The 25,867-nt window shown below is 45.7% G+C and overlaps 1 protein-coding gene across 1 annotated transcript in view; it reads right to left on the reverse strand.

Annotated features, from left to right (window-relative positions):
* klf7a (Kruppel like factor 7a) overlaps positions 1 to 17,290 on the reverse strand; it is a 38,237-nt gene extending 20,947 nt beyond the window's left edge. Inside the window, exon 1 of the mRNA XM_056370622.1 lies at positions 16,507 to 17,290. Within this exon, the coding sequence (XP_056226597.1) occupies positions 16,507 to 16,608 (102 nt within the window). The 5' untranslated portion in view covers positions 16,609 to 17,290. The remainder of the gene's footprint in view (positions 1 to 16,506) is intronic.
* Between the last annotated feature and the right edge of the window lie 8,577 nt (positions 17,291 to 25,867).

Here is a 25,867-nt window from a genome sequence, read left to right on the forward strand (position 1 = left end):
CATAATGCCCTAAAGGAAGGCCCAAAACACCACTAAACAGATAAATGTAATGGGGTGGATACGGCTCATTAATTTTAGGATGATCGTGTTTAGTTTTTACAGATGCCGTGATAGAGACAAGGTGCTATGAATGATATTCAGCAGGGTTGAAAAGGGCAGGACTGTAAGGGGGGCCTGAGCTGGCGGGGGTGATGCAGCACTATTGTTAAATGCACTGAGGTTGGGGGTGGGGGGTGGGGGGTGGTGCTGTCACATCTTTTCAAATATGACCCATGATTCCCGGCAGCACCATCCTTGGAAGGATGCGTGATTCTGGCTTATGTGGAAATCTTTTTTGTTTGTTTAGAATTGAGATTTGCTCAACAGTGATTTGGTGTATTATTATTTTGTGGAAAGTCACAGATATAAAGTAAATACCACAATGTCTTGGAAAATGACTGTGTAGCAGTTTTCTTTTACAAGTCATTTGTAAGGGGATTCATTAAACAATAGTTTGACATTTATGGAAAATCAATTTTATTTGCCTCGTTGCCAAGAGAGAGGCTTGATACCACTCTACCACTAGCTTACATCATATATCTTCTCTCCTTCTGTTTCCAGCCTTTATGCTAAGCTAAGCTAACAAGCTGCCGGTTGTAAGACCTGTCATGTCCAAGAAGAAACGTTAAGCTATGTTTAGTTTTGTCTGTCTCGTGACCTCTTGTTTTATTTTGAAACCTAACTCTCCTCTCGTTACAGGTAACTTCCTCCTTTCCCTTGTGTGTTTCCCACTGATTGTTTCCACCTGTTTCCCATCACCTTGTGTGTGTGCATATAGTCTGCGTTTCCCTTTGTCCTGTGCCAGTTGGTCTTGTCTTGTTGTCAGAGAACCACGCCAGCCACGTTATCCCAAGTCACGTTTTGAATTCTGTGTTATGTTTTTTGCCATAGTCTTGCTTTACATTATTTTGATACTTAGTCTTTGCCTGTGTCGGAGTCGTGCATTTGGGTTCAAGTCCTAGTTCAGTTGTGATAGATCACTATTCAGACAGGTTAGCGGTGCGGATTTTCCCTTTTGCATGAAAACAAGAAAGTGAGTTAAGTATATTCTCCAAAATATTGAGCAGTTATTTGAAACACTGTGGTGCAGCAGGGTTTTTTTTATTTATTTAAATATCATATTGTGTTGTGGTGGCTCTGTACGTTTGTGGTGTTGTGTTTTGATGCTTTCACAGACACACAAAAACACAAAAACAGTACGTGCTTTTTGATTGTCATCGTCGTCTTCCACAAATTGGAAAAAAAGAAGAAAAAAAGAAAAATCCTTTTCAGCACCAACATGACATTTTGATTACATGGCCCGGCCATTTCAATATCTAGCAGAGGTTTGATTACTCATTTTAAAAGTGAGTAATATTCACATCATGGATGAATTAACACTGGCGTCTCCGCAGCGTCGCTTTTCGCTTTCTTTTGTTGTTCCACATTCAGCTGACAGTCTGTTTATTACGTGTTTGCGTGCTATTATTGAAATTGCACAATGCCACTGGTCACAGAAAAATAAGAGGGTTTTGGTTTTAATTCACAGGGTGCGATTGCAATACCACTGCAGCAGCAGCTCTGATTAAAACCCTCCTGAGGAAATTCATCACCCTACAGGTAAGGCTGCACATCAACAGCCCGCAATGAACCAGGCATCCAAAAGGTCTTATCCTTTTTTTTTTCTTTTTCTCACTCACTCTTTATGACACAGTTTTACTTTACTGACTTTATTTACAGCCGTCTTTGTCGCTGCTGTTTGTAATTCTGCAACACACTTGGCACTTTTATCGTAAGAAAAGTTTGGGCAGCCATTTAATTCAGAGAGCCGTCTTTCACAGTGTGTATGTGCTCGTATGTGTGTGTGTGTGTGTGTGTGTCTATGCACATGTGTGTGTCTTGTCCTGCCATAGTGTGTTATAGGGCCTATGTCTCTCATTGATCTGCTGAGCCGGGCCGAGCCTTCACTTCACTGACAGCTAAATGACCAGTAGCCCGAGGCAGTGGCCATCTCGCCAACAGCCTTTGTGTGTGTGTGTGTGTGTGTGTGTGTGTGTGTGTGTGTGTGTGTGTTTGCGTCGCAGTGCCTAATCGATAAGAAATGATACCGTGCAGGAGCTCATCAGCGGTGGCCATCGCAGCTGACAGAGATGGTAATCTATAGCTTGGCTGAGCAATACTTGCACAGCAACCCCCCACCCCCACCCCCTCTCCCCCCCATCCACACATACACACACAAAATCTCCAAAAAGCACCCTCCACCCCTCTCTCTAAGCTCCCCTTCAGGGCTTTTAGCTCCTTCTCATGCACTCGCTAAGAGCTCCGGCCCCCAGATTTCAGACTCCTCGGAGAGCAGCATGGCGTCATCGGCGTATCCCAGTCGAGCGGGGGAACCTGCCTACGGGGGCCAGGAGGAGGGGAAGGGTAGGGAGATAATGCCTGATTTTCCTCGACGCTGATCTGAATAGCAGAGCGCCCTCGCCTCACCCTGTTATTCTGAATGGAGCGAGCGGCAGGGGGTGCAGGGTTTGGCCAGGAGGGATCTTAGGGCTCCCGGTGCCCCGGCAGAGAGCAGAGGTGGAAGGAGCAGAGACACAAAGAGAAAAAGCTAGAGGGGAGAGACAAAGCTAATTTATCTGCCTTCCCAGACAGAAGAAAGAGGCAGACAGGTGAAAGACGGAGAAACAGGCCAGCGTACAAGCTATGCAAAGAATTACATTTCAGACAAGGAAAGTTTGAAGAGCGGAAGAGGTGACGGATGAAGCCACGGCGTCTTCCCACCTACAGATGCACGAGCGAGAAAATTTACATCACAGATTAGAAGGAAGAGAAAGAAAGGGAAAGATATGAAGCTTGAAAAGCAGCAGACAGGAGTCCTCCTCCTCCTCCTCACTGACGAACAGCTCCATCTCTCCCGGCAGCCGAGCCTCACCTAGCTTCAGATAACATGCCACGGAAACAGCTTAATTACACACGCGGCCTTATCAGACGACATTAGCCTCACAGTAATAATCAGCGGCGCCGTCAGCTCTTCCGTCAAAGCCTGGCAACGCAGCACCTTGAGGCAGTTTTACACAGTGTGGGCTTCAGGCTGATAACAGACACCGCCAGTTGTTAAATCACAATTTGCTGACGGAGTTTGAGGGAATAATGCACATTTGGTTGTAAAACTGACACCTCCTTTACACACAGTCAATTTTTGTTTGGCTGGGTGCACTAATAGACTTCAAACAGCATTCACGCAGAAACTTCAGGTTTTTTTTTTTCAGCTGTTTGCTCAGATTTACACACTTTATTTCAGCATTCGCTCTTCAGCGTTTCGCCCTTGGACACATTAATCAAGTGATTTCTTTTACAGAATGAGATGCTAGTTTTTTTTTTTTTTTTTTAAAGAAAGACGTCTGCCTGCTAAACTCAGAGTTACAGGAGGTTTTACATGACACACTGCATGTGTGTGATGCGGGGGGGGGGGGGGGGGATCTTCAAAGTACCTTTCATCTCGCAGGAAAACCAGTGATGGAGCACTCAGCGCTCAAAAACCTGGTGACCTCTGCTTAATGGAGCAGAAAGACATTTCCCATTGCTTTCTCCAGAGCAGACACAACAGAAAGCACACATCCTCATCATCCCGTCACCAGGGACAACCCCCCCCCCCCTCCCCCCGATACAACACGGATGCCAACATGAACTCCTTTGTGAATTGAAATAGTTAAGGAAATGTTATATCACAAAGTCCACTCAGCGGCTGTCCATACATGTCGCCAATATCTCCAAAAAGATACATTTCCATGACAACCATGATTGAAAGCTCCAGCAACATGAGCAAAAATGTGCACATTCTCTTAATGAATATTTTTATTTAATTTTGATGTTGTTTGGACAAAATCTGAAGCAAACTGTGTTTCAAGACCTTGAATTAGCGTTTTTCACTAAATTGAGTAATTAATCCAAACAAAAATGACTAATAGTGACATAATGACATTAAACATGAGTTGCAGCCCTACATTTAAGAGAAATATTAGGGCGATATCGAGCTTCTTGTCACGTCTCAACTCTTGGCAAGGAAGTGACACGAGGTAATTATGTTTCATACCCTCCCAAAATGTAAACAGTATGTGGCGCACGTTTTCTCTCGCACTTTTCCTCCAACGATAAACAGCTGCCGCCACATGTGGATAATCCATCGTCAGGCGCAGACAAAGCCGCGCATGTATCCTCTCAGTGCTGAAAAGAAGCTTGACAAGTAAACAGACTGAACTCACGAAGATCTGCTGACCTTGAGAGTGATACAGACGTTATTAAGAGGTCTTAGTGCTCGGGATACAACAAGTGAACGAGTGTATAAAGACCTCTACTGCTCCATCTAAATAGCTTGTGACAAAGTGTGGAAAATGTCTTTGTTCTGGTATTAAGTCGAGGATGGGAGAGGTGAGGGTGAAATAGGATAGAGGAGAGGAAAGAAGAGGGGAGAGAGAGAGGGGAGAAGCACCTCGAGACTGAGGAGGGTGAATGATGGAGAGGAGGATGAGATTGGAGAGAAGAGGAGAATAGCAGGGCATGGAGGAGGAGGGGAGGGGGGGGGGTATAATCCCAACGACTGGAGCAGTGTTGCACTCGCTGGGGAGGGGAACTCTGTCTCTCTTTAACTGGATTTGGGTGAGCTGCTGTTTATCGGTGTATGAGTCGCCAAGCGCTCCCTCTCAGCTGTCAAAACCATCCTAATCTAATCGGGAGACATTTCAGCCATTTGCTTTCAACACGGCAGAGTGCAGAGTGCATATTGGACACGTTTGTGTGCTCGTGTGTGTGTGTGTGTGTATGAGGCAGAACATGTACGTGTGTGTGGGTTGATAGAGAGAGAGAGGAGGGGGGGCGGACTGGCGGCGACAACAGTGGTTTTACACCGGGGCAAGCAGCTTGCAGCAGGATTTGGGGAGTCTGTGCTCCGGATGCAGGGACCCCATTGTGTGCGGCAGGCTGGCTAATCTTCATTACCGCACACAATGACGGGGCAAGAGAATGGGGCCTTGGCTGGAAAAGGCACGGAGAAACAAAAGAGTGGCGAGCAGCGAAAAGAGAGAGCGAGAGAGAGAGAGAGAGGGGAGGAGGGCCGAAAATAACAGAGAGGGGAGAGGAGAGAGGGGAGAGATAAAGGGGACAGTGAAGCGGAAAAACTCTGCTTCCTCCTCATACAGTGCCAGTCAAGAGAGGGACGCTCGGTACCCCAATCACGTCCACAAACCGTGAAGTGCAACTGTGGCGCCGTGCCTGCACTGATAAGAGCCAAAATGGTTGGTTCTTACATGCTTCTCAATGGCTGAATAAAAAAAAAAAAAGCCCACCTCCGCTTCCAGTCATCTTGTCCGTGTTTACAGCTCTTTACCCATGCAGGTGTTGTGTAACGCGCCACAGTTTCAAGCTTCTTTACTCATTACAACCCTAAACCGTAGAAGCAAAAAAAAAAAAAAAAAAAAAAGGGGGGGGGGGGGGGGGGGGGTTGCGCTTGTTGCGAGCAGGCCGGGGAAGAAAACAAGCATGAGCAGTGAAAAGCAGGTCAGTGGAACAGCCTCGCAAAGGGCCAAGGTGGATTAGCTCAGGGTCGCAGACGCGTTGGGAGTGGGTGTTTGTGGGGGGAACCTGTGCAGTTACGCAAGACTGTGTGCATCGCGGTGACTTTATGTGCATCCGAGACCGTGCAAACAGGAGGTGGGGCGCTGTCGGTCTGTCTATTATTCCGCCAATGCTTTCAAAAACCAAACCTGAGCGACTAAGATTAGCCCAAGCTGCTTAAAATATTGAAAGACGTCTCCGTGCCACCGCTGCTGCTGCTGTGGGCTCTCCTCCAAGAGATAGTGAGAGTGCATGGGAGTTTAGGTTGTATGCAGATGGGCGGAGGCGGCACGGCAGGCTGAACCCGTTCACCCTGCAGTGCAGAGTGGCTGGCACAAGCCGAGTGTGAGGACTTTTCACCCCAATTTCATCCTGACTGTGTTGGGCTGCTCAGCGGAGAGGGTGGTTAGGAACTGAGAAAGGTGTTAGGAACTCATTGACTTTGGCCTTTAGCTCTCTGTGCGTGCTGGTGTGTGTGTGTGTGTGTGTGCGCGCATTGTCTGCTGTCCTGCAAGCAGAGCATTCAGTTGAAAGAAGCGGGTGATTACAGGGCAAAGGCTGAAGCCCAGACTTAAGATTTGAGGTTATAGTTTAAAGGCTGGCAAATTAATGTGTTTTAAGTGAATGCGAGGTCGTGACAGTTGCAGTGGAACGTGTGCAACGTAGAAACAAGTGCATGTGTTTGTGTGCATAAACACACACACACACACACACGTACAGTATACACACACACCACCTGCTCTGCTGAATATTTAAGAGAAAACTGCCACTTTTCTTCCTGATGCACACACGGGTATAAACACACATATAAACTGTCTGTGAAGCTCTCTTTCAATTTCTTGCTCAAACACACACACATACTACACACACACACACACACCAATGAAAATTATTGATGTGCTCTCTTATAAAACAGTGGCTGCTCCCTAAAGTATTCCTGGCAACATCACAGGCTGAAAATAGCTGCCGACCCAAATAACTTTCCCCGCCGGAACAGAGAAGGAGCCAGACCACAGCCACCGGCGACTGGCTTTACTAATTGGCATCATTTTACAATGAAATAATATCTGGGGCAATAGACTGAATAACACATAGCAGTAAACTGGAGAGCGTGGAGAGTGTGGAGGATGTGCCGTCCAGCCATGCAAATGCTCGGAGACGAGTGATTTGAGGAAGGGAGGGCTTTTTTTTTTGGGGGGGGGGGGGGGGGGGGGGGGCTTCGCTCTTGTTAGCATAAGTTATCAAATTCTCCTCCCTGAAAATAAGCAAGCGGGAATTGGGTAGTGAAACATTTATGTGACACCATCAGTTTAGTTAAAAGATGGGAAAAACATCAACAGCAGGAGTTCTTCAATGTTTTTAAGTCACAAACTGGCATTTGTATCACGGATGCAGAGAGTTTGTGTCTATTGACTTAGCAGTGATTCATTTCTTGCATTCAACATGGAAAGATAATTAAAAAAAAAATCTATGAATAGATGTAGATTCTGTTACTGGAAGAAATTAAATTACAATATAATTATAAAGAACTAAATTTGTGTTCATTATTGACTCGACAGGTAGATTTTATCTCCTTAAAATCCACTATTCAGGAAAAAAGTGAACAATTTTTGCACCCGGAGTCGCTTGAAATGGCCACTTGCTTTTTGCCCGAAGCTCTGCTCTGTTTATGTCAGCCCACAGGACACCACCAAAAGTCCCAGTTTGGACCAAAACAGCAAAATCACCACCCCTGGAAAAACACATCCCGTGAGCTGCAACCATGCATCCGAGGAAACGAGAGGGCGGAAGGCATAAACACAGATGTCTTTTGGCAGCCCAAATCTTAATTAGCACCAGGAGATTCATCTAATCAAAGGGTTGCCAGCCCATCATTAAGGCTAAAACACACACTGCTCGCCTCACATACCAGAACAGAACAATGGGAAACAGAGGTACGCTGTCACGCTGATGAATGGGTCTCCCCACAGGTCTCATTAAATCACAGAAGGGCACTTCCCAGGCTCGTTGGAGGAGTTGAGCAGGGTGCAACATCCTCTCTGTCCCCTCTGTCTCTCTTCGTTGACACTTACTGCCTTTTTTTTTTTCTCTGAAGGGTGCATGTCAAAATAATATTTTTTCATAGTAAAGAAAAATGCACTTTCAGACTTTGACATCCCAGTTCAAGCTGAATCCGCCTGGTTTTGAGGATGCAAGTCGTATCTTATTCAGACAACTCAACCCTGCAGGGGCTTGGAACGATAGAAACTACATGACGTACCCAGTTGGCTGCAGACACCAGTGTCTTTAGGGTAATTTGGGGGCCCAGTTCAATCTTCCAGTCAGGTTAGCATCAGCTGTTGACAATGGAAAACACGCTTAATCTGTTCCTGACCACCCATCAGGAACACCCACCCAAAACACGCACCATACACTGTAAAGCAGCTTTGAGAAACAGAAAGAGTGACAAAGAAGTAACCTGAAACTTGATTTCATAGTAAATTTATATTTTTGTGCCAAAAGAAATAGGACTTTGTTATATTTTGTGAACACGACCTAGTCTATCCATCCAATTTAGTCTATCCAAGGGGTGGAGCGGGGCTGCAGACCTCCAAGGGCCCTGAAAATATAAGGTTTCGGTGATTTGATTAATTGCAAATTTCATTAGGGAATTTGCACAATTAAAATGACAAAGAGTGATGACAAAAGAAACTAAAGGAAGGAAAAAATAGAAATACAGGGAGGATGAGGAATCTTTGCAGAAAAGACAGATGGAGTGATGCAGAGAGAGAGAGAGAGAGAGAGAGAGAGAGAGAGATACTGATGGAAGAGAAAGGTCCTGACTCACTGGCCAACCAGCCGGGCAGCTTTGAAGCAGTGAGCCATAGCAGGTGGAAAAACACCACTGGCTTTGCATGTCGGACGGCCGCAGCTGAGCGTCGAGGCCAGCATGCAAAGCGCGCGCACACACACACACAAACACACACACACACACACACACACACACACACGCGTGACTGCATAGACTCTCACAAAGACACACAAACTTTCTGGCGCTTACATAATACAGCATTGGAAACGTCTATACTGGACTCCCTGATTGCAACGTCAAGCCAAGATAATATCCTTTTACAAAAGCACATGCTCTCTAAAAGTCAACAAGGCCTGCTCTATGGCGACTCAGCTGTGATCTTCACCACTGACTGCTTTATAAACTATCCAACCGCTTTCAGAGCGCGCCGCGTCCTTGCGGCTGTCACCACCAAGAGCTTAGGGCTGTGATTGATGGCTGGCTTCAGATGACAACAACAAGCAGCGGTGTTTACTCAGGGCAAATTGCCCTTGTCTCTCTCTCTCTCTCTCTCTCCCCCCTTCCACCTCTCCCCCCCCCCCCCTTCTCTCACTCAATCTTCAGAGAGCGATGGCCCACATGGCTGGATCCCTGGTTCTGGATGGCTAGGAGCCCCTCGGGGTGGGATTAGCCTCCCGGACTGACAGCTAAACAAACAAATAGGCCAAAGCTGGTCTTCCCGCTTGCCAAGGCTGCCTAGCAACAGGTAGGCAGGAGGATGGGATGTAACGCTTGGTATGTCACAGCCAACGGTGGCTATAAAATGCCTGGACATAGTGTGAATATGTGGCCATTATCAAAAGCCGGTGGGTTTCCAAATATGCGAACAGGCTGGAGGATTAAACAAACTGCGGACCCGGCAATGTAACCAAGACAACTGAGTATTATTTCTTCACATAGTCAAGGCCCTTTTGCATTGAGTGATTCACGGTGATGAGTTCATGGAACAATACACACAACAAGGTAAAACTGTCACTCTGATGAGCTGATGAGATACAGTCAGTTACAATGAGCAACCTGCCGGCAGCTACACGGCAACGTTATGGTGAATCACCTGATTGATGTTTACCTCACAGCCAACACTCTTTGCTGAAGCCCAGATAAAAGTCAGATACCGTGTTAGCACTCTGGATTCAGATATTGGATACAAACACATCCACAAATGTATTTTCAAAGCTGATGACAGAATATAGCTTAAAGGAATATTTTTGGGAAGTAATATTTCTTGGCCGTGCACAGTGTCACAGTTGACGACAAGATTCCAGCAATTCACTGCGCCCCGGCAAAAAATAAAATAGTCCCACAGGATGTTACGCTTTGTTTTTTTGCACAAATTAAACAGACAAGATAAAACATGTTAATTCCAGAGCTTTAGAGGTGCAAGTAAGCAGATTTAGTTTGCTGTTTCCCTCCTTACAAGTCAAGACAACGAATTATTTTCTGAAATGTTGAACTATTCCTTTTTAAGCCCATTACCAACGTGATTAAAAGTCAAATAGCTGTTTTATGACTGTAAACTTGATCCATTGAAGCAGGCGAAGACTATATATCCCTCGCCATAACAGGAACATCAGATATTAAAGCAGCTCCTGCTGCTCGTCCTCTCATGGTGGAAAACTTTATTGAAATAACAGGGATTGTCTTAAATTAGATGTAAATACCTCTGATGCAACAGTTTCTTCAGCAAATTTTTCTGCCTTTTATTCATGTTGCGCTCTGTATAAAAGGGGGCCTTTGTTCAGCATTGTGCCAAATTTTTATTGCATAACTCTTTTTTTTTTTTTGCAGAGGCTGACTTTAAATAGGGGTTAGAGCAGGGCAAGTCAAACAAGGCAGCTGTGACTTCGTCAAAACTGTCTTCGCAGAATTTGTCAAAGGGGGAGCGAGCAAGAGAAAGTCATGAGATAAAGAGGGGGGGATGTGTGGGGGGGTGGGGGTCGATAGTGATTCCAAAGCATAAAATGAGTCCCTGAGACTTCTCTTCTTTTCTCTTCTCTCCCTGCGGTTGCCAAGCCGGATGGCAGAAGCGAAGCATGTCGGATCACTGTAAGGTGCTGTAACGGCTTCCCGATTTCGCCTCAAATGATGTGAAAGTCATTGCCAAGCCATGTGTGCCGGTGTGAGGCGAAAAAAATGACTGGCTCCTCTTCTCACTGTTAATCAAACCTGGGGTGGCAGAGCGTTTCGCAGACGGAAGCCATACATAAAGATGTGCTTGTTCACCACGCTCCCTCGCCCTCCCCCCCTCTGTCCCCTCCTCTCCCTTCACCCCCCCTCCCCCTCCTCGCCGCCTTTCTCTCCTCCACCCCTCACCCTTCTCCCTCTCTCTCTGCCAGTCACCAAAGCATCAGACAAATGAATACTTCCTCCGCCGTCCTCTCTTTCATCAGCGCTTCCCACCTTTTCATCAACGCCCATAAAGCAGTAGCAGGCACCTATCACTGGCAATCGCCTCTCAGCTGCCTGAGTGATGAGACAGAGGTGGCAGAGTTCACTAAGCGCTCTTATGGCAGAATGGATGTTACTGGGTCAGGGGGTCGCTCGCACATCTCGTTATACGACATACACAGACGCACGAAACCTGCGCACCCGCATGCGGCGGCGTGTGCGCACGCATGAAATACATCCCCATCTCAAGAGAATATCCTGTAAAATCAAAGCCAAGGCAATGAAATTCTGGGCAAACAACACCTGTGCATGTGCATGTGAGGATGCATGCGTGCTGCAGAGATAAATGAATTCAGAGGATGTTCTAACCTCTGGAGGCTAAAATAAGGTGAAATAACAAGTTAAATGCACGCACAAGTGAAGCTCCTAGACAGCAGGGACTGTCTTGTTAAGATAACTGCTGCTGCTCTGGAGCCAAATTGAGTTTTTGCAGTTACAGTTCATTTATCTGTTTGTACTAATTCGATGAACTCATAGCTCTTTTATTACAATCTTTTCCCCGCATAAACAGACGTGCATCTCTTCTCAGAATCAGTGCATTGAGTAATAACCTTGTGTCTGGAAAAACACCCTAAAAGCAGCAGAGATGCTGCATTGTGCACCGGCGCACAAAGGCTTCCTTTCATGCCTCGGCGTGTCACGGGCCAAGTCACGTCAAATAGATTCTACGTGGCATCCATCTTCACGATCTTCTGACCGCTATCGATTTTAGAGGTGAGCAAAACAACGCTGCGGGAAATCAATTTGATATTCGACATCTGAGCGTCATGAGGTAGCACAGGAGCGCTTTGAGGAAACCTGGACATTAAGTGCAGCTAAAAGAGAGTGATACAGTGTTGTATGAATGCAAGTGAACTATTAGGGATGGCTGTGCTGTCACATCTGAGGTGATACTGCGATGCTACTCTCCTGCCTTCCATCACATATCGAGAGTCTTTGTGCAAACGGGACCAGGCATCAGTTAAACTAAAAGGGAATTAACTAAATTTTTCTTTGGTGCATGTCCAAACCCGATTTCAGGAATCCCACATCTCGTACTTACAGTTGATGTGACATTTTAATAAAGCCACAGGCGAGGAGCGGAGACACTACCAGGAGCTCTTTGGAGACAAATAAGATTAAGTCCCAGTTTGTCCTTCCTCCTCCTGCTTGCAGAATACTGAGCTGTGCCTGTTACAGGATTGATTTAATTTTAATTTGCATAAAATTATATCGAATAGCAGCCGGTAAAAGGTCACAGAGAAGATACGAAGTGTGTTTTAAGAGCAGCTCGTTTACTTTTGCTTCTTAAACTCATTCATTCTCAGTGACGGGTGCACCAGAAAAAGCAAAAGCAGAGCGACTTGGGGAAGATTGTTACCTGGCAGCGGCTGTGTTACAACACAACTGAGCAGCGTGGGGAAAACGCACAAGATCCTGAGCTTACACAACAGTTCTGCAGAGATGAAAAATCCATACTGTGCTAATTCTATAAGAGGAAAGAAAAAGAGGGGGAGAAGGAGAGAGAAAGGAGGAACGAAGAAGGGAGGGAGGAAGACGCAGACAGGAAGGAGGGGGCCAGTTGGCTGCGCTCCCCGGCATGCCTGCTGTGTGTGAGAAAGCAGCTGTGGCCTACTGAGGATTACATAACATACTGAGACACATACGCACCGGCGTGCACGTACACAGACACACGCGCGGCCGCGTATGGATGCTTATAGATATTCACACATTATCTGCAGATTCTCTTATGTCACTTCATCCTCTTTCTGTCCTCATCGTGACCTCTCCAGAGGCTGACACAGACGTCACCACGCTGATGCGTCTCTCTGGCCTTGTCCACAACTTTAACAACTTAGAGCTGAGTGACTTTTTCCTCATGGAGGCCTCAGCCAAGGCACAAGAAAAACTCCAACTATCTGCATCCGTGCTTCTTCCTCTGAACACCGTACCCTCTTTTTCTCTGACTGTCTAACTGCGTGTGCTAGTCACTCCTGGGGTGGGGTGCGTGGGTGGGTGGGTCGTCCAGCCCACTGGACTGTGAAATGCGAAACCCTGCAGCGGGTAAATGTGCATGCTCGGCAACTTCCCCCACCTCTACGCTCGCCAGTCAACCCCCAGATGGAGCTGATGCTGCTGCCGCCGCCGCTTCTGCTTGGGAAATGTGTGTTATTGAGTCGCGAGCAAGAAGCGGATGTTGAGTGAATGCATCTGAGCACGTGGGTTTGCATATGGAGGTCGCGCCGGAGCGTCATGCCGCTCCTTCCACACTTAGAAACACAGATGCCACGTGCAATCTGTCCACATCCACATATAGAAGCCCATAATGCACCATGCAGCAACATACAGATGTTTTTCGCTTGGGTAGGCATCAGGCACTCAGGATACGTGTGTGTACAGATGAGTGTGTGTGTGTGTTGAACCCCTAAGGCATAATATATGTGCTTGGAGGGTATGGAGTGTGTCTTGAGGTCAATGACAGACAGCCATTTGTGGTGTCCTGTTACGTCCCACCCATCAGGGTCAAGTGCTGTGGATGAGGGCACGTCATCAGCTGAACCTGAAGGCAGCTGTTAAAAAAAAAAACTATCACATCAGGCTGAAATTCAATCCAGATGTTTCGTCTTTTTAAGGTCCATATCTAAATGCTCTGAAGATGCTGATGAATGTTTGATGGCGAAGCCAAATGTGGTTTTACCAGAGAGAATGTCAGTTTAGAAAGGAGCATAACAAGCGCTGGAAATCGCAGCCAAGATTAAAAAAAAAAGTCATTTCTGTTGGTATAAAGATGCAAAATAACACGTGTACTCTTTGCTTTGAAGGAAAGTGGGCTCCACAAATAATGAGCGAGTTCTGATCAGCTCTGCTTGTTCTAAATCAAACCCAGCGCTGCTGTTTGTTCCAACTCTGAACAACCAACTGTACTGGGATTTGGAAGCGAGACAGCACAGTTCAGTTTGGCACCATTAGGTTCAATAATGGAACAAATAGCAGCCTCAAATGTACCATCTGCAGACCTCCAAAACACTTTCCTCCTTTTCTGCTCCCCATCCTCCAATAACCGCCTGAATCATCCCTCACAGACACCAACAGGGGACACAGTCTTCATTCTTGTCATCGCATCTCAGGGAGCCATTTAGGGGCCGGCTACAACGGCCTCCTATCTCACCATCACAGCCCATAAAAGCATCAAATTCTAAATTGTGCCTGGAACACAGAGGGGATTGCTCAAACTCCGCGTCCCCGGCTGGAGACAGAGCGTTTAAGGCGAGTCACTACTCATAATTCCTGTATTCAGGCGAGCCTCGGTGCCATCTTCATATAACTACAATGAACACACAGATCGCTTTGCCAAGAACATGTCTGTGCTGCGGGGGTTTCAAAGTGTGGGGCAACTCATAATCCTTGTGCTCGGAAAGGACACAATGCAATCTTCTTATCCCGAATAAGGGTTGTTTCCAAAAAAACGTCTTTGATATTTACTCCAGTGACTTATATTGCGACACGAGGCTTCAAATGCTTTGAGTCAAAGCCAGCAAAGTGTTTTTACACCATATGAATGATATTTCTAGCAATTTCTTGCATTATTGTCCTATTTTGCATCAGAATTATCATTTTAAAGTAATCTATGCACTGACAATGACACCTTCTCTAAAATAGCTTAAAATGAGTCAGCTTCCCTCTCCAGTGATGTAGATATATTAATGCTATTAGGCAATAAATGTGTGACTATTGTTAATGAGTCTATGCATTTACCCTAGACTGAAGGGTTCACCTCTAAAATGTGACATTTCACATGTAAAAAGGGGCATTTCCTCATGGATTCACAGCATGCAGCTGCTAAATGAGAGCAGGTATCTGCTTGGTTCACACTAATAAAGCCTCTATATTCATGAGACACTGACTGTTAAACTTCATGATGATTGTTTTTTCAATTTCAAAATGGACGTTGTTGTCTCAGGGAAAATAAGCAGCAGACAGTCGCTCCAGTCAAAGAAAACTGACATATCCAGAGCTTTCCCAGCCTTTTGCCTGCACATGGAGCTAGCTCTCTCTCTCTCTCTCTCTCTCTCTTCCATTTGCATTAGGTATTGATTTTGATATGCAGGCTGTGGGTGAGAAGCAGGAGAGAGACATGCACTGCATTTGGTACAAGTGGGCCCGTGCAATTTAAAATCCACTGACAGTGAAGGCAGGGAGTTGGGAGACTTGTTATGAAAAGATGCGTCGGTGGCTTAACAGTAGGATGCCAATTAGGCTGCTTGGCCACAACGAATGGATCCGCGGTCACGCACCGGTTTCTCTCTCTCTCTCTCTCTCTCTCTCTCTCTATACACCTACACCCCCTCCCCCTCCCTCCCTCCCTCCTCCTCCCCCGTGTAGCAGAGAAGTGGGGAAAAACTGAAGCTCCTATTGCATGAACAATACCGGCATCAAATTTCCATGCAATGATTTTTTTTTTTTTTTTTTGCTCGGTCAGTCAAGTGCAGCATGGAAAGCATCATCACCGGCAGCAGCAGCAGTAATAACAGCAGCAATGCAGGTGGGCTGATCGCTGTGTGGCTCTTATTTGGGCTTAGGTATGGACAAAAAAGGAAAGTAACTATAAAGATAAAACGGAATAATAGGATATAAAAGCCAGATTAAAAAAAAAAAAAAAAAAAGGAAGCACAGATTTGAAGCATTTTACATCTGAAAATGTTCTTAAAAAGAATAGTATTTCTACAAGTAGGATTAAGATTTGTACCAGTTACAACGTGTGGAAAATTCACAGCCATAACCAACGCAAACACAGGTATAATAACACACTTTCCACTGTGGATTTCTGGACTGATATCAGCAGAGAAGAGAGATATGTGACTGTGGAGTAAAAGAGCAGTAATGGCCGTGTAAAGTGCCGGTGCGCATCCCCCCCCCCCGCATCCATCACCATGTGGCCGCGTGGATCCTGGAGCTTTTCTCTCAATATTCATCCACTGAAGTTGGATGAAGGAAGTGTGTGTGTGTGTGTGTGTGTGTGTGTGATAGAGAGAGAGAGAGGGAGAGAGTGAGTGGGGGTGGTAAAGAACATGCAGATGACAGTTTTTCTTCTCCTACACTGCCTTCGCAGATTTCTTTTTTTCACCACTGCATTTAAAGATGGTACAAAGCCAGACATGTTAGGATATCTATTATGAATAAGAGAGGGGACTGCTCTCCATGCAGGGGGGCTCACAACTCAGTAATATGAGGGATGTAGATGTATTATTCACGACCAATTCAGTCCCTATTATGGGATTCGGGTCTTCATCTTCCCAAATCGCATTTGACAGCTTTATTACGCACCGGCGTGCGCTCGCATCTTATCCACTTTGCCATCTCTCGTAAAGAAATGTCAGATATACGAGTGATAGAAATGTATTTCACCTCCTCATTTGTCCCTGAACTCCCTACGTCCGCGCGTTTAGGGGGAGGGGGGGGGGGGGGGGGGGGGGGGGGGGGGGGAGAAAAAAAAGTTGACGCCTGCATCCCCGGGCGCGTGTGTGAGCACAAATCGAGCGAGAGGAGGGATGTGCGGTGGAAGCTGCTGCGGGGTGAAGGATGCACGGCGGCTGGGATTGAAAGTTGAGACGTGAGCGTACCTGCTGCCAGTTTTCCTCCAGCGACGGCATGGCAGAGAAGTAGCCGGTGTCGTGAACGAGCTGAAGTTCCTGAAAGATACTGTGGTTCGCCAAGACATCCATGCTGACGCTCGGTGATGGAAAACAAGGATGATCCACAAGAAATATGCCTCCTTTCTTGGCTGTGTCAGACCTCTACATCCACTTCTTTCATATTAGTCCAGAAGAGGAGATTAATTGCTCGGTGTAGCAGCTGGAAACGTGGCGGTTAGGCTCCCTGTACCTGCGCGCATTATCGGAGTCGGTGCGTAAAAGAGACTGGAGGTGATGGAGGCTCCATGCGTATCCGTGTTGCCAAAATAGACACTGATAGGGAGCCGGAGGAGGGGAGGGGCTTGGTAAACGAAGGGGCGTCGTTTGGTTTGTCAATCAACTCCCCTGCTTGTCCATTTAAGGCAAATGGGCGGCGGAGTAGTCATTAGTGAGGAGGTGGAGCATGGAGAGGCGGGGTTAGACGGATTCAGCGCGCCGGATTGGCTCTGGTGCCACGTCACTCATGCCAAATATGGGCTGGATAGGTGAGCTATTTATGGATGGGTATATTAGATTTGGAAAAAAGTCTGAAAGGCTAGTCTGAGAGGAGAAGCCATGGTGTAAACATCATGTGCTCACAAACAGGAGCTGGAAACAGTATTAATAGGCTGTTATATTGTTCCACTGTGTAAATATTTAATTAGAATGAATGCAGGATGAGGCATTAGGCTATAGGAAAAATACAATCCTCTATAGAGACTCACGACGTGCTTTAATAATGAGTTTACACTAAACTTATCATACTTAATCTCCGCTATGGACACTGCATTATTAAATATTGTGTGCAAGCTTTTCCATAATAAATATTTATTTTTAATGTCACAGCAGCACTGTAGTCCATTAAGGGGACGTCCTCACAAGTTGCTCACTGAGGTTAAAAGTTGTATTTTCATATTAACACGTGGCAGGCGAGAGAACTATTATACTGACCCACATTGATAAAAATCTGCCTCAGCACTTCCTACATGCAGCTCATGTGCTGTTAGTGAAGAGGGGTGAAAAAAAGTCCAGTGTGTGTGTGTGTGTGTGTGGAATGATAAATAAGAGGCCAAATCTTCCTCCGAACGTCTTGTTTGGTGGTGAGTAATGCCGCTTATTCGCTCGCCCCGTGTAAGCCATTGAAATTGTCTGCTTCCACGCAGGCTCAATAGTATTCTCTCACTGTCTCTCTCTCTCTCACACACACACACACACACTCTCTCTCTCACACACACACAGTGTTGTAGAGGTCTGTAATCTCATTACAGTGCTCGGGGAGGCTGGCCGAGGGCCCCGGCTACGCGATTTACACATGGCATTTTGGGAGGGAGAGCTCAGCTCAGACGGACGAAGAAGCTCCTGCTGACATTTATCCATTGGACACAACTCACTCTGTCTCTCTTTCCTTTTCCTGCCCCCCCACCCAGTCTGACTCTCGTCTTCTCCTTTTATTTCTCATCTTTGATATCCCTCCTCTTTTTCTACCACCCTCCATCCATCCCTCACTCCTCTATAATCCTGTACCACAGTCAGTGTTTCGCTATCTGTGTTTTGAGCAGGAACGATGTGACAGACAGAAAGCACATGACAGAGACATGAATGCAAACATCAACGGCTGCCATGTGTGTCGCAGGTCAACTGATAAAAAAAACAGTAAAAACAGAGAAGAAGAAGAACAATCCAGCAGGCCTGTGTCCTGTTTATCCAGTCATCGCATGGCGTGAGTGAAGTGTAAAATATTTAAGAGATAAATCCTGATATTTTAATGCGTTGTTCATGCAGCCCCTTGGATTATAGAAGAGGCGACAGAAAGGGGGAGAAGGCTTTTATTCTCTGCTAATTGAAACCATTCAAAAAGGGAAAGATTTGAATGTATTGCATGTTGTATATGGCATCGCATCGCAAAAACTAAAGTATTCAGATCAAAAGAGCTTGTATGTTGTAGATTGAGCTGCTGTGAACCATCTTAATTTAAGTTTTTGATGGGAAAGGCTTACTGATGAAGGTACACAAAAACCATTATAAATTCGATGTTCAAGTATTTTCCAGGTTTTCTATTGAGGGATTCTTTTTTTCCCCAAATGTCCCATATGAAAAAGTCAGTTTTTGTCTGTGCAGAGCTTTCAAACAACCATGTTAACGTCACACCAAGTACCAAGAACATCTCGTAGCTTCGTGGTTGGACCGATGCTCAACATGGAACAGTTTATATGTGTTAAGCTTTGTTCATATTTCTTCCATTAAAGGGTTGAAACCGAGTTTGTATTTCCACGTTTTGCACCCTGAGTGCACATTACATTCATTGAAAAAGCTATGCGCAAATTGTGTTGGCGTGGTGGTGGATTGTTTGCTGACACAGAAACTTTACATTCCCAGTAAAACAGTGTTTCGAGTTGAAGTCTGTGACTCGGAGCAGATGCAAAGTGCAGCAAAGGTAGCATGGAGTTCAGATACACTGAGGTCAAAAGTGTAAAGTCTCCCAGTGTAACTCCATTACACCCACTACAGAAACTTTTGATTGTATTTCTTTCTTCTTTTGGGACCTAAAACAGCCAAATTGGTGAATTCTGACTAAGAAAAGAACAAACAAACCGACTTTAAAAACCCGCCCTGTGTCATTCTTGCGTAGAATCAATACTCCTCAGGTATTTGAGTTGTTATGCAGTGAAAGTGTCGTCAGCTGACTGGGCAACTTGTAGGGAAATATATATATTACCTACTGAAGTGATGACGTGATACTGCGATGGCAGTCAGCCAGCAAACTGGCAAGTCTTCTTAATTTGTCAGAAGCAGAGTATGAAGAGCGTATATACATTTTTTTTTTTTTCACAACAGTCCATATACAGAAAGTGACAGTATGGATTTCTACATTTAAAGTGAAAATGATGTAACATTGAGTTCTGAAATTCTTATATTTCTCAACATATAAAGCTTCTTCATGAATAAGCTACAACAAACGTAAAGCATATGTTTGCAGCAGTTTAGCAGTGCCTATAGATACCACACTAAATGAACATTATGACTGACTTTAAGACACTTTATATATGGCGCTGTCAAATGTTATGGGTATTTTCTTTTCTACAATTTTGAGGCATAATCTTCCCATTTAAAACTCATCTTCCCTTTTATTAACATCCACACTTGTTTCAAGCGGGTCCCTGAAATTGGTGAAGCTGCATAGACAGAAACGCATTAGTTGTACCACCTCACTGTCATCATTGGGAATTAGCAAAAGTGAAAGCCTCATCTTCGTGCCCCTTCTCTGACGTGTACCCCCCCTACACCTCCTCCTCCTCCTCTTCCTCCTCGGCCTGAAGCCCCATGCATATCATAGATAAAAAATAAGTGCTCACCATTATCCGTGGGCACACAGCGTTATATTGTGGATGCTGACATTGCTCTTACCTGGCAGTTGGTGCTTTTACTATATTAATAATGGAGCAGGCACCATCCATCATGGGGATATGAGGCTGCTAATCATGTCAGCTCCCTGCATATTCACTCCTTTCATCAGAAGTGGAGGAGAGGTAGTGGGAGAGAGGCAGAGGGAAAAGGAGGAAAAGCGGGAGAATTCACGGTGAGAGGAGGAGATAAACAAAGAAGGGGAATAATAAAGGGAAGAAGAGAAGAAGAGAGGAAGGAAGAGAGAGATGGAAGGGGACAATATCAACGTGCTGAACACATGACAGATGCCCTTGGCCTTTTGCTGAATGGCTTCCCAGTTGGCAGGAGTTAACCAGTGTATTTAAACAGGACAAGACGAATGGGACCTCTGCTCCCCCTGCTCACTGAACCAGCCCATTTCTATTCCAGCTCACAGCCTTCCCCCATGTGGGAATGCTAATATGGTTAGCTGACATTGCCAGGGTTAAAACTTCATAACGGCATTTCATCGCAGTATTCACTTTACTGTAGCTCCCCTATTTTTCAAAACCTTCTCCTGTGAACTTCTGCTGAGGCAAGTCGGGCGGCTTCCTGGCGTTTTGTGCTGCTTGACGCGGCGCAAAAACAAACATTCTGGGATCATTTGCCCCGTTTCCCAAGCAGTTTCAGAAGACCTGATCGCTCCGCTCTAACGTCACTTCACTGAGCTGCAGAATGTTCTTAAACAAGTCGATTTGATTGAAAACGGCACCTCGTGTTCGCAGCAAGCTAACCTCTCCAGCCATTAGTCTGCTGCAGTCGTAGGACATTGAGTGTCAGTGCCCAGCTTTGCTTTCATTTCGGCTCATTTAGTGCAATATGACATCCACATGCCCTGATGTGTTCTGGAATAATGTTTGCACAATTATGGTGCTTTTTCTTCCCTGTTCAAATTACCTCACTGGAATATTATGATAACCTTTATATTTAGAGAAAATAAAACCACACAAATTTGCTTCCAACATCTGTCCTCGAACACGCCTCTCGCCCAGCCGTCAGCACAGACGGGGAAATTTGCTCGTGATTGATGGGCCTGGTTAAATAAAGATAAGATTTTAAAAATGTGGCCATATGTCTGCTGTATGCACTGTGTCTTTTGGCTCAGAGCTCAGAGCAGAGAGTCTTCAATATCCTGACGTCTTCTTCACGCTGCTCTTCCATAAGGGGAGATCCAGGGGAGCGGGGAGAAGGTGGAGGTGCAGGTGGGGGCGACAGGCAGGGGGAGCGGAGGGGTGGATTTCAGAGCGACAGGCCGACTGAGAGAAAGCGATAATGAGCGCTCGGGGCTGTCTGGGGTGCAAACTCCTTCCCCGCGCGAGATAGCTGCAAGGGAAGGGAACAGGGAAAGGGGGGAGGGAGTGAAGGGAGTAAAGGGTGTATAGGGGAAAAGTGCCCTCTCAGCTGGGTGATGTTTGATGCGACGATGCTGCTTCCTACGCCGGGAAAAAGAGAGCGGAAACACAGCCAGTGAGGAGGCCATGAGGGGCAGCTGTTAAGTGCCAATTAGGCGACGATGAGTGGGAGACGGAAATAACCATTTGCACACACACACACACTCCTGCAAGCAGGCAGGGAGGAGCAGTCAGAAAGTGAAACAAACAGGGCCTAATCCCCGTCAGTTTTCCCAGAGCCGCTCTTCTTTTCACCCTCTATCTCCCTCCCCACTGTTAGGTAATGTCACATCAGTGTCAGCTAAAAGTGTGGGTTATGATTTACTGTTCCATTTAGGTTTGGCCTCTTCTGAAGGCCACTGAAAAGGATGTTTTGTAAGAGCTTGTCACATTATGCTAAAGGAGAATGGTCCGTGTCAGGCATCCAATTAGTGCGCGGATTCACTCGCGTATTTAGTCCATGACACAGAGAATGATAAGGTAAGTGAGGGAAGTGGAGCCACTGTGGTTTTTGGGGGGCTTTTTTTTTTTTTTTCTCCAAGCCATAGATAAGCTATTGAAACGGAAAGCATCAAATTCAGTGAGTCAGTGTGTACATGTGTAAGTGTGTTGGGGTTTTGCATGTGTGTGCATCCATGTGGGTGGTGGGTGTTCGTGTTAAAGCTTTAACTGGGAGTAAAATGAGTCCAGATGAGAAAAGGTTAAGATTATACAGTTGCGAAATCTTTTTGATGCCCAGGCCAAATTGAGAAATGAATTAACTGTATCTAGGAAAATAAAGCCAGACCTGGCTGTCCAACTATTCAAAAAAACAAACAAAAAAGAAAACAGCTGCACAAAACAAGAAAGGAGCAGCTCACAGCACAGCAGCGTCACTATGTGAGGATGTGTGTTTTCAGGAGGTGACTCAGCATTAAATAGTGAGGTCAGGAATAACACACCTTTTCTATAGGGAGCTATGGCAACTGTAGCTATAGCCAAGCAATCGGATGTTGTTTTCAGCACAAGGAGAAATTTACATGATCTGCAGCATCTACAGGTCTACACACAGACTCTCTCTCTCTCTCTCTGACAGAGAAACACAATCAGGCTGCCTGTTTTTTTTTTTATCCTTTCACACTTTGTTCACATGAAATTGTGCAGCAGTCCAAATTACCTTGATAGATTCCCAAATGTAGAAGCGTCATGCGTCATCAGGGTCACTGACAGTGAATGAGTCCTTTCATGTCCGAGCACCCAGTCAATCTTGTTTCTATGCTACCGCCGCACATCTGAGGCCTCGGTAATTTCCCCACCCCCCCAACACCACCCGGCTGCTGCCTCAGATCCGCCCGCGCCATACCGCGTTTTGTATATTCATGTGTGTACCTTCCTATCTTAATCCTAGCTATTACTCGCATGGCTGGCCATGTCAGGGGGAGATTTGCTCACTCACAGTGAATGGGCCAATATTGACAGCACGCCCACCGCATCAGCGATCAGTGTAAGGGCTTAGCGCGCGCTGGAGTCGCAGGTCTGAAGCTGAATTCAATGAGGAGGGTGTTGTGTTGGAAAACAACCCTCACGGGGAATCTATGCAAATGCTAAATGTTACTCTTAGACTGTCAGAGGTGATAATTTGACTCGGGATGTTGTTGGCTTAAATGGTGTCCATGTGTTGCTGCTTTCAATGGTAATCCACTCTATTGCAAGTTGAAGCAAACAAGCATGGGAGTGAAGCTATAAGCCAAAATTCTTAATGGCTTTTTGGTCTTATCCCAAGGAAGTTTTGTGGATGTGCACACAAATATTGGGGCTTATTGATGTATGATGGCCCAGAATTGGCTCGAGTATGGTAGTCTGAGTCCAGGTGCCGAAACTGGACAAAAGTTGGCCCGAGTACTGCAAACTATAAGTGATTATTAGCCAAAATCCCACCTCCGAAATCCCAATTTTGCAGCCATATATGAACAAGAGCCGTCTGATATGTGGTTCTTTGGCGCCAGTCAGCCTGAAACAAAATCTAATTCTTTACATATTTTTGAAAAGTCACTTTGAAGATGCATTTTACTTGATGAAAATATCGTAGATTAAGTGAGTCCATGTGATCACGTGTGCAGGATTTCCTATGAAAGTCACTTTGAACCTGAAATTTCAAATTAAAAGCCTCACAATATGCATAATTAAGTAGTGGTTAACTCACGCTCAGACCAGGAGTCTATATTAACATTATTCAGAGGAGATGTTTTCTCGTAGAGGACTCTCTGACAGTTGATGCCATTTGTCATAAAGCTGCAGTTTAGTGCCTCATCACGTCTTGACCCCTGCACCGTACAAATCCCTCTTCAGATGAGATGCAGTTCATACTGACCAGTGCTGACAGCTGTGGGGCGTTAACCAGGATTATGTCACTTCAGTTTAGGCCAGGTCAAGTGTTTTTAGGAATAAATTTGAAATATTTATCTCATCTGGATTACTAGGATAGATAGCAGGGCCAACTGTTCTTCACATGGAAGATCAGGGTATAAGTCGCCTTGCGGAAGTGTCCTTGAGCAAGGCAAACCCTTCCCGGTCGCTGCTCTATATCTAACCTCTACGACCCAGTCGAGACGAACTCATCCTGCAGTAAATGGATTTCTGTTTCTGTGTGATTCAGCTCTGTGTTTGAGTTAAGCCCGGTTCATCTGAGTTCATTTTAACTCCGTTTACTTTTCCCTTTTCTCCGCAGTTCAGCTCAATTTAATAAAGTGGGAGAAAACTCTTGCTGTCGTTTATCAAACACGGCAGCAGCGTCTGGAGCAGCAGCTGGCCCAAACCCCAACTGATCTCTCCCATTTAGAGGTCAAAAGTTGACAAGAAGCTGACTCCCCTTTCATCCCGCAAACCGGGAGCTTCTCGCTACATTTTCCAGAGGCATGTCATCACTTCAAAGGTGTTAGCGAAATGATTTGCAGACGAAAGCGATGCCGCATCTATCTCGCTCTCTCTCTCTCGGCTGGTTCTCAGTTGTCTCTGTCGCACTTTGTTTTGCTTAAATGAAATGATTGAGTCCTGGCTCGGTGACGCCGTTTCAAGGAAAAACCAGCCTCACATCATTACCGGTGACATTAGCAGGTGACAGCAGCAGCCGCACAGCCACCAATGCACCGAGGTTCAAAGCACCTGAGCCGCGTAAACAGATGAGACGAAAGAAAGTCAAAGGGAGAGAGATGGAAAGAAAGCAAAGAGCAAAGTAATAGCTGGCTTCAAGATGATCGTGCGTCTTGAAAATAAGATTCAAAATTAACAATAAAAAGTGATCGTTTATCTTATATAATGACAGCGCTGTTGATTTGATGCTTGTAAATTAAAGTTATTTAGCCTTGCAGGAAAGCTTTTTACATCAGAAGAACAAAGAGCATCATATATTCATTCCTGTTTTGTAATACCCTACTTGAAAGCTCTGGATGCAGAGATCAATACTGTATAAAAAGCCATGTAGGGTTGCATTTCCTCTATGCTTCTCCAATCTCCCAAGTGCAGAGACCATGTAGTCAGATACTGTAAATTCCCTTAATCGATTCAGGTTGCAGGTCGCAGAGTCCAGCGCTTCAACAACAAAGCAGACTGACCTCAGGGCAGGCAGTAAAGTAAAGCCAATGCCGCTAAGTTGGACCGTGAAGTGCTTTAAACAGTCATACACAGCTGAAAATGTGTTGTGGTAATATGATTTGCTGCAGAACACGGAGGGACGTTGATGTGGCCATATGACGGTCATATGACAGTGAGGTTGCACTTTCGTATAATAACCCTTTGGCTGTTTGAAGTGATGAATACTGGTGTCTTTTGTGCGAAGCGGCGTGGCGGGGTGAATGGTGCATTCATCGGAGGAGCGAGGAGAAAAGATGTTCTCTGACGAGACGGATGCAAAAGAGCCACATGAACGAGAGACGTGTTCGCGGGGATCGCCGCTGTGTTTTTCCAGGTGGCGATCATCGGGTCAAGGCCCCATTTTCCCCAACTAAAGTCATTTCACGAAAAGCACCTTTCAACGTGTGAGAAAAACAGTTCTGATGTCCCACTGGATGATGAGGAAAGCGTGACGCTTATGCGGATGCAATGAATTCGTCACAGGGTTTTGGGTTGATCCTGTGTCACCATACAAACAGTAAACAAACTCCTTCTTCTAAGAGTGGGGCGTCTGTTTGTTTAGCAGAAAAGCGTTCCCCATTAGCGTTTAAATTACTGTTGTAAATAGAGCTAGTCCACATTAACAACCTCGTCCTCTGTGCATAATGCTCCCGGCATCAGCGTGCCTTGTCATTATGGCCATTTCTGTTCCATTATTTCAACTCCAACCCACCAAATCCCCCTTTTTTGAAATTTGTTGTCCCCCCCTCCCGTTCGCCTCAGTACAGTGGGGTTCGCACTTCAAACTGCTCTAAAATGAGCTTGCTATGCCAGGCCGGCAACGAGCCAGACCAATCATCCTTCTGCAATAATAGAAATCTTCTGGCTGATGATAGACTGAGGCAATC

Source organism: Seriola aureovittata, chromosome 24 (genome assembly GCF_021018895.1).
Source record: "Seriola aureovittata isolate HTS-2021-v1 ecotype China chromosome 24, ASM2101889v1, whole genome shotgun sequence".
Classification (NCBI taxonomy): domain Eukaryota; kingdom Metazoa; phylum Chordata; class Actinopteri; order Carangiformes; family Carangidae; genus Seriola; species Seriola aureovittata.